General features: G+C 36.3%; 2 protein-coding genes across 2 annotated transcripts; both read right to left on the bottom strand.

Annotated features, from left to right (window-relative positions):
- Positions 1 to 2,149: 2,149 nt before the first annotated feature.
- LOC139881958 (aminopeptidase P1) lies at positions 2,150 to 6,189 on the bottom strand. The gene is made up of 16 exons (XM_071866345.1): positions 6,097 to 6,189; positions 5,931 to 5,994; positions 5,651 to 5,790; positions 5,100 to 5,384; positions 4,861 to 4,983; positions 4,361 to 4,621; positions 4,092 to 4,178; positions 3,871 to 3,938; positions 3,666 to 3,729; positions 3,440 to 3,574; positions 3,269 to 3,349; positions 3,047 to 3,101; positions 2,802 to 2,906; positions 2,640 to 2,711; positions 2,400 to 2,524; positions 2,150 to 2,311 (listed from the first exon to the last, which is right to left on the bottom strand). The coding sequence occupies exons 1-16, from the start codon at positions 6,187 to 6,189 to the stop codon at positions 2,150 to 2,152; spliced, it is 1,920 nt and encodes a 639-aa protein (XP_071722446.1).
- A 1,012-nt stretch (positions 6,190 to 7,201) lies between these two features.
- LOC139881959 (probable NAD(P)H dehydrogenase (quinone) FQR1-like 2) lies at positions 7,202 to 8,581 on the bottom strand. The gene is made up of 2 exons (XM_071866346.1): positions 8,025 to 8,581; positions 7,202 to 7,430 (listed from the first exon to the last, which is right to left on the bottom strand). The coding sequence occupies exons 1-2, from the start codon at positions 8,579 to 8,581 to the stop codon at positions 7,202 to 7,204; spliced, it is 786 nt and encodes a 261-aa protein (XP_071722447.1).
- Positions 8,582 to 9,211: the final 630 nt, after the last annotated feature.

Below are 9,211 nucleotides of genomic sequence, written 5' to 3'. Positions count from 1 at the left end.
TCCACTTTAACTCTGAAAATTCGTCTTGCAAAGGAACTAATTGTTTCTTGACATCGCTTTTCCTCATCTTGTCAGGCAGCTTTGCTAATAATTCTATCTCTTTTGCAACCTCCATAACTTGCTTCACGAGCTGTAACATAAAGACCTTTTAATTACTATCCGTTCGCGCTAACCTAATACTAACTTAATTTGTCCCAAAATAATTGTCAGGGCTATACTAACACGTGTTTACTAACAGAGTCAGGGCTATTATCTTGGGGCAACATCCATCTGGTCGAAGCCACACTTCAGAGTTCTGCTACTTCTTGTTCATCTCTTTCAATGAATTCAATTCCAAAATGGGATTAGCTTATCCTGTACATCAAGACATTATAATTGTGTTTCTTTTGTGAAAAATAATTTGCTCCTAGCATTTTGCTACTTCAATCAGTTAAATATTGTCAGGTAATAAAGATAAAAAATCTAAATTATTTAGAATTAAGACTACATGATCATAAGACTTTTTCCTCAAAGTTTACAATTTTATTTTAAGATATAATAACTTATCTTTATTTTTTACGAATCTCGAAAATTGAAGTATAAAAAATACATACATACAAACATGAAATTAAACTAATATTTTATCTTTTCTAATTGTCCATTTATTATTGGAGAGTGAAGCAAAATGCTACTCCTCAAGGAGCAGCTAATTATTTTTCTTTTATTAGAAATTTTTACATGTATTTTGTTCCTAATTAAAAAAGAAAAAAAATTATTTATTTAAATTATAATTTGATTCTTAATTAAACTCTTATCATGAATTATTATGTCCTATTGTGTTTTGGTTTCTAACTAAAAAAGAAAAAAAATAATAGAAAAATAGTATTTCTTGTTTAAAATTGTGTTTTGTTTTAAATTTTATTTGTCAAATTTCTTTTTATTAATAAAATGTCATATGTCGAATTTTGATTTGACAATAAAATTCGCAATTTCAACAAATTAAAAAATTCTTCCTATTGTCTACTCTCTCCATCTAAAAATACATTATGCTTATTTTGAGATAGAGAAAGTATAAGTTTGAGAGGTACTTCCTGTTGTTTATAAGATTATTATATCTTTATTTTCTTAATCACACTAATTAAGATCTATACGTTTAATGGATGAATTAATCATCTACGTTGTCATGAATATGACTTCACGCTCATTTCAATAATGGACTTAACTTCAAAAAAAAAATAAAAAAAATGGAGGACTTAAATAAGAAAAGAGTCTCGATCATCTGATGACAAGTCTTCAATTAAACTCAAGGGCTGGGCATGTGCTCAAGTTAGAATTCCCAAACCAGTAATAAAAAAAATTCACAGAATCCGATCGATGTTCTAAGCTAGTTGTTAATACGCTCTGGCCACTTGGTTTTGATTTATCGACCAGGTTTGGGATCCTGTGTCTCCTTAGAACACAAGGACACAGAGATACTTGGCAAATGAGTTAATAAATCAATCATTTGTAATTTAATTACTCGACGTGGGATGAGCAAGTCGTGTCATGGCCCACCAACAACTGTCCAGCTTTTCCCATTTTTATGCTCCCAGTTAATCTCTATGTTTACTTTTGCTGTTTAACAGACCAGAAGAAGAAGAATGAGAAGATTAAAAGGCCTACTCCGTTCTTGTCTTATAAAACTATACACGATACACGATTTTTGTTTATAGAACTCGCCCTTTTTAAGTGTATACAACAGAAAATGATCTGAGCTAAAACAAAAACTTACTAACAAGTCGAGTTTTGATATTGTAACTCTCAAAAGCCCGGCAAGAAATATTGTTGAGTTTTGATAGTTAAGCGGGATGACCCAACTAACCATTAGAAAAGAAATAATATATCACCATGACAAGTGAAAACTCACTCCCATCGATATCGGGTCAGGTAAATTGGAAGTCGAAAAGTTTTGCTTGAATCGGGTGGGTAAAAAATACTTGCCGCCATCGAAAGAGGAAAAACTTCTGTATCATGTATCATCCTAAACTTTATTACTTTGTCCCCAAGGAAGCAAGAAGTATTAATGTTTGAACAAGAACAATGGCAATTCCTTTTCAAGAATGAAATTCAGTACGGAGTTGAATGAATAAGGAGAATGCCCAAACACAAGCTCGTTTCGGCATAAAAAAAATTATGCTCTAATGGGTTCCGCTGCTTTCTTCAGCCAAGCCATCTCAGATTCATTCAAATAAGAGGCCAAAATATCCCTACATTTCGAATGGTAGGTGTTGAGCCACTTTATCTCTTCAGGTGTTAACAGGCTCATATCAATCATCTTTGTCTGGTAAGGTGCCTGAAATAGATCAAAAGAAAAAAAATCTGCTTAAAAAGACATGTCATCATAGACTGGCTTCCGAATTCAAGTCAACTAAAACACTTACCCATGTTATGTGCTCAAATGATAGGTATCCCTTGTCACCAAAATTGAAATCTGTATCAGCTTTGTTGACTACAAGTACATTCTCCAATCTTATACCGAAGTTTCCATCCTCATAGTAACCAGGTTCTGGAAAAAGAAGAAGAAAAGAAATGATGAATGACGAAAAAAATTCTGAATCCTTAGCCACAGAAAGTAAGAATTCATATAATGAGAGGCAAAAATGGTACTGAACAACGCTAACCATCCGTGACAGTCATGGTAGTTTGCAGCGGCACATTCCGAGCATGGGGTCTAAAACTAATTTGGTGAGGTCCTGCTCAAGCAAAGATCAATGGCTTCTTGGTTAGAAGAAACTTTACTAAGTAAAAGAAACATGTCTGGGAACTCATTATTTAGTAATTACCTTCATGAACATTCAGGTAAGACCCAACTCCATGACCAGTACCGTGTCGATAATCAAGACCATACTTCCACAAAGGAATTCGAGCAAGAACGTCAAGAGCATTACCTGCAAAAAGAAAAGGAGAATCAAATCAAAATTGATAACCAATTAGTCATGGTTCAAGGCAACTTCGAATTACTCAAATAGTAGAACAAGAAGAAAGACTGATTTCAAAAATAAAAAACTGGTCAACAGGAATTTCTTACCGCTGGTTCCATTTGGAAATCGAGCCTCACCCAAGGAAATATGACCCTTGAGAACCTAAAAAAAATTGCACATTAGACTTGAGGATCATTCCAAAGACCCCATCAGGTTTATGAAGTGATAAACAAGTCAAATCAGGTCACCCGGTGCAATTTCAGGAAAAAAAAAGGGTAATGTATAAGTTGACCAAATTCTCAGGAGCTTTTTGAAAAGGGGGCAATTACCGCAGTATAGCATGTTTTCTCATGTGCTGATGGCTTTCCAAAATGAACTGTTCGAGTTATATCAGTTGTTCCATCTAGATACTTCAAGACAAAAAATGTTCTAGTTTAAACAAAAGATCAATGTCTACCATATATTGGCAACTATCAAAATGTCTAGGATAGCTAACAAACCTGAGCACCCGAATCGCAAAGATAGATCTTATCAGGATCTAACTCGGCACAAGTTTCTGCCTCAGGTGAATAATGCATGATTGCAGCATTTGGACCAACTGATGAAATAGTAGGAAAACTTAGGCCTCTAAAATGCTGCAATGATACCATGCGGATTATGATTAATTTATATATTAAACTGAACAATTCATTAGAGTAATTGTATAATCTATCTACATAACAATACCTCCTTCGACGCACGGAACTCTTCTAGTTTGTCACTTACAGTCACCTCGGTCAGTTTCCTTCCCCTGCCATAATAAACAAGACATAAGATTTGAGTCAGTAACACAAGAAGCTCCAAGCTACCAACACATTTAAGATAAACGACATACTTCTGTAGTATGAAAAATTTGGTCTAATAAGAGGCTACAACAGAAACTAAAACTTACGGGTGTTTTTCTTTTTTCACTCCTTCCCTGTCCAAGAAGTAACCAGCAGCCCCATAAATTTCCTGCATCTGCACGTTAATAAAAAAAAATCGTTAAAATTTAACATATTTCGTGGTTCAGTTGATAACTACATTACAAAATGGAAAAAAATATTTAAGGATAAAAACAACTACTGTGGTTGCATAAGTGAAATGCTTGATTATCCTAGCCTGATAGCTTACCTGGTTGTCTAACCAAGCAAGATATTGCACGACAGCTACGCCATCCCGTACATGTGCATTTTTTAACCCCTCTAGCTCAACTGGGTTCTGATAATGTAGAAAAAAAGATTAAATAGCAAAAAGCCTTTCAGTAATATATGTCCAGCCATACAAATTTACAATAGAATTGAGTCAATTTAGAACTTTCAAAGGCTGTAACATTTCGTTACACTTTCTTCCAAGATCACTTGCAATAGAAGGATAAACAAACTGGGAAGTTTATGAGGTACCTTAAGAGCTTTAGCAAGGGCTAGCGGAGACTGTTGTGCATGCACCTTGTCAGGATTCAATCTTGAATAGACAGCATAGCAGCAAGAATTAGGATCGATCCATACAAGATCATTATTATGTTTGACTGCTTCACCATTTCCATGTAAGTTAGCCCCAACAGAATTCAAATCAAGCTGTCCGGAGGCAAGTAAGGCCAAATCTGAATTCACTGCACCATATTCTCGAACAATTACTCCACTCTGAGCTAAGTGAGAGTTCACCTGCACGTAATAATATACATTTAGAGAAGTCTTATTGTCAATTCATTACCCTCAACTAGGCAATCAAACAGAATTAAAGAAATGTAAAAGGTCCACGAGATGTAGAGAATAAGGTTGAATAATGAATGGACAGCCCTCTTTAAGATTCGAGACGGATACCGGAAAGCACTTCTAGCATACTATAAGAACACAATATTTAGTAACTGAAAAGGCAAGGGCTGCAAATTGAGACACGGTACCTCGGAAGATATTTTCTTATTGTCCACATAGAGGAAAGCTGAGTTGGTGGTTACTATAGCAAATGCATGAACAACTGGACTGTAAGAGACGTCACCGCCACGAATATTATACAACCAAGCTACCTGCATCATAATAATTGTCAGTTGCGGTGAAACACTGCCATAATGCCAACATTCCAAAGAAGAGGGGTGATCTCAAGTTAGTAAAAATCAGGCTTGGAATAAGATAAGCTAAAAACCTCATCAAGCGCTGTGATAACAATGCTGTGGGAATTTTTTTCGATCAGCTTTTCTCTCAAATCCTTGAGTTTATCTCCAACAGAACGACCAGAGAATTCCAACGTTTGAACAGTGACAGGATTTGTTTCTGCTGCTGGTTGATCTTTCCAGACTTCATCAACCAAATTGGTTGTGGTCTGGACCAGCTTCTGTTGTCTTGGACCGAAAGCAGATTCCCATCTCTGTGCAGTGTCTATTGACACGCACCAAGGGTCAATACCAATACGTGCTTCTTTTGGCAGATTCTACAATTTGTGAAAGTTAAAATTAATAACATGCAAGATTACAAGGGAAACTACTTAACCATAAAATATTGATACTATTAAACTGCAACTCCCATGATGACTTTCGATGATATATCAAATTTTCACAGAAATGATAAAAGTTTTAAACCAAGTCCAAAACCAATAATGAAATTGTAGCACCTGCTGCGTTCTTCTACATATAACATCTGTCAAGTCCTTAATATGACTGTTAATTCCTACAAAATTACAAGGAGTTGATAATTCACCTCAGCCATCCAGGCATCTACAGCAGGATCCTCTCCTATGCGCATAAGCTTCCACTGATCACTTAGTTGTTGTGTAGCTTGGAGGAAATAGCGACCATCTGTCCACAAACGTGCATCATTCTTCGTAACGAGAGCCAAACCTGAACAAAAACGATGAAAAAATTGTTGTACTGAGCTACCACACTACAAAAAATTGATATCCATAAAACTCATTGCATGTTTGAATTTCATGCGTTGACGCTATAAATCAAAGAGATAAATAAATAAATAGATAGCTGACCTGCACTTCCAGTGAATCCGGAAACGAATTCGCGCCTCTTGTCCCTGGCAGAGACATACTCACTCTGCATAAAAATAAAAATAAATTAAAAGCATACATGTTTTGACCATTCAAACACAAATCGGTCAATCTAAAAATTAAGTAAATAAAAACATATCGATCAAACCTGGTGATAATCTTCGGATGGAACAACTAAAGCATCGAGAGGAGGTAAGTGAGAGGCCATTAACGACCTCAAAGCAGAGAGAGTATCCGCCATGTTTTCTTCTTCTTCTTTGTTCAGCAGGTTCGATCAATTGCGATTTCGATGAGGATGACAATGGAGGCGTTTGATTCTGGAGATAATAATAATATATAAGGCGCTGTCTGACAGTATTTGGGAAATCTAGTTGGTAAAGCAGGCCAACTGTAACAAGGAGACTGTAAATCTGTACCACTATAGTAAAATGAAAATAAAGAATCTGATCTAGTGACTTTCTGATGCTATTGACACGCATAGAAACGCTAATGGCGCGAAAGTTTGGTGGGTTTTAATGTCATATTTACCCTTAATCTTATAACTAATGTATTATTTTTCAATGGGGGAAAATTGTACTTTATTTCTCCATAATAGCCCTCACCAGACTTTTGTCCTTCTAGTTTTGGACTTGGGTTTTATGTCCATGTTGCTTAGAAACGTTAAAGAATTGTACCCTAAGCCGACCAAATTACAAATATACCCATGAAATTCATCAAAAACGTTAAAGAACTATGTCCGTGCTGCTTTAGAAGTAGATTTCGTAATAAATAAAAACTTTAATTTTTTTTATTATCTATTTTCCAATTCGATGAGCCACGTAAATATGGCACTGTGAATGAAATTCGTTGGACTTTTGTGCGATGATGAGTACCCCAATTAATAAAGTTACTGATTTGTTACATAATATTTTTATATGAATTTTTATATAAAATATCAAAATAAGGAAATATCCTTAAAAAGGATAAATACATAATCAGACCAGAGTCCCAAAACTTTACCAGTATTTATATTGGTCCCTCTATTTTACTTACTGACACGCGCACAGAAAAAGAAGATTGAACCAAAGGATTTCCTTTATTACACTGAATCTTAATACAGTTAGTTACAAGGGAACCAAAAGCTTTTACAAAAGAACAGATATCATCACACAATCTTATTTCGAAGAATCTCACTCATATACACATATCTCTCAAATGGGAAGTGAATAAAATCAATTGCACGAAAGAATGGAAACAGTAAGAAACAAGGTAATTCAAGGCGGGGAAAGTTTCTTGACGATGGCAGCCATGTACTGGCCTTGATGTTCTGCAAGAGCAAGTTCCGTGTCACTCGGCTCCCTCGATCCATCACCGGCAAAGACTCCGGCTCCATAGGGAGAACCTCCTCGTATGGAATCCATCTTAAACATGCCAGCTCCGAACGTGTAGCCAACTGGAACAAATAGCATTCCATGGTGTGCTAATTGTGTTATAGCAGTCCAACTGCACCAGAGCACAAAAGAAAGAAAGAAAGAACATCGTTAGAAACATGAAACTAGCTTCTGAAGTTGCATGAGAAATGATTTCTAGAGCTTAACCAGGTTGACCAAAACGCAATATCACAAATTTCCCATCAAATGCCAATGGAGACATTGACTATGTCATATACTGATCCAATGCAATGCTAAGATGCAGTTCTTCAACACTGTCATCATGTTTTTCATAGAACACTAACCTAGTGAAGAAAAAATGTTGACTTTTGACCCATTTTTCAGTCATTCGCTAATGTTGCACGCTGTGCAGATAACTCCACACCAATTACCTTGCTTATATACAGTTATTAGAGCTTAAGAGTCGCCATTTCTACTGATTTTGAATCAGAAACTGATTTTCCTTGCTTATGTACAGATATTAGAGCTTATGTAAAGGTTTATTCTAAAAATTGTATTGTACATTTCGGTTTTATCTTCTCAAGGATGAAGCTTTTCTAAACAACTTAGTGACATCTTCTATTGACTCATACAAATCTGATAAAGAGCAACCCGAATTATATCAAATTTCAAGCAATATTCGATCAAAGTGCGCTGTTTCACTTACGCAGTAGTCTCCTGGCCACCTCCTTGCGTCCCGGTACTAACGAAAAACCCAGCTGGCTTTCCGGCGAGCTTCTGCTCTTTCCACAACTGTCCAGTCGAATCGAAAAACGCCTTCATCTGTGCAGCCATACATCCATATCTAGTCGGGAAACCAAACAAAACCCCATCCGCTTCGGTCAATTCACTCGCCGTAATCTCCGGCACCTCAGGATCTTTCGGCGGCGCCTTCATGTTGTCCAGCACCTCCGCCGGCAGCGTCTCCGGCACTCGGAATAGGACCGCCTCCACTCCTTCCACTCCGTCAACGCCTATCTTCATCCTCTTCGCCAATTTCTCCACGTGTCCGTACATCGAATAGAAAACGATGAATATTCTCAATTTCCTTGTCACATCCAACGCCGATGACTGGACTACCGGCGTCGTCTTTGCAGTGTCAGTGTCAGTGATAGTTTGGTCGTCCAGCGTAATCGGAGCCTCCGCTGAGTCTTCTCCGGCGGCGGCCCCGTCTGGTGGTGGATGCTTCTTCTTGCTTGGAACGCAGCCACCTCCTTTACCCATTACTTACCCTTGAAATTGAAGAAAATAGGGTTCTTCCCAAATTATAGGAGTCAGATTTTTATGGGGTTTTGAAGAAACGATATGGAATTTTTCAAAATTAGGAAGAAAATTGCAAGTTTGTAAAAATGATTAAATGAATGATTGCTTCTTAAATGCTTTGATTAGCTAGCTGATCTGGTCGATTGACTCATTGCAGCGCAGACGCTTTATGGATTAGTGAAGATTGTTTACTGGGTATGAATTGAGCCGATTTCCTCTCGAAAAAATAATTGAGCCGATTTTAAAATCGTATCGCTTAGTGTTATATATAAAAATGATTTATTTATTAAATCAAATAATAGTTTGGGCCTTAGTTTTATAAAATTGGGTTTGGTAAACGAAAACGTTTCTAATATCGACAATGGGCTCTATGTTGCCAAATAGCTTCGCCCATTATCTCACTCCTAAACCCTTTTGGCCCAATACTGTAGATAGTCTGATCAAGAAACATATATTTTTTTTTTATTACTACGTCCGTATCAAATACATGATGTTTTGATTAATATGTCATAATACAATTAATCAAGTATAATTAGTATATTTTTATAAAAAAAATATTTCTTAAAACTTTCCTAAATTGAGCAAACCAAC

This window comes from Rutidosis leptorrhynchoides, unplaced genomic scaffold (genome assembly GCF_046630445.1).
Source record: "Rutidosis leptorrhynchoides isolate AG116_Rl617_1_P2 unplaced genomic scaffold, CSIRO_AGI_Rlap_v1 contig212, whole genome shotgun sequence".
In the NCBI taxonomy this organism is placed as follows: Eukaryota; Viridiplantae; Streptophyta; class Magnoliopsida; order Asterales; family Asteraceae; genus Rutidosis; species Rutidosis leptorrhynchoides.
The sequence above is the reverse complement of the archived record's forward strand: the minus strand, read 5'-3'. Positions and strand labels throughout refer to the sequence as shown.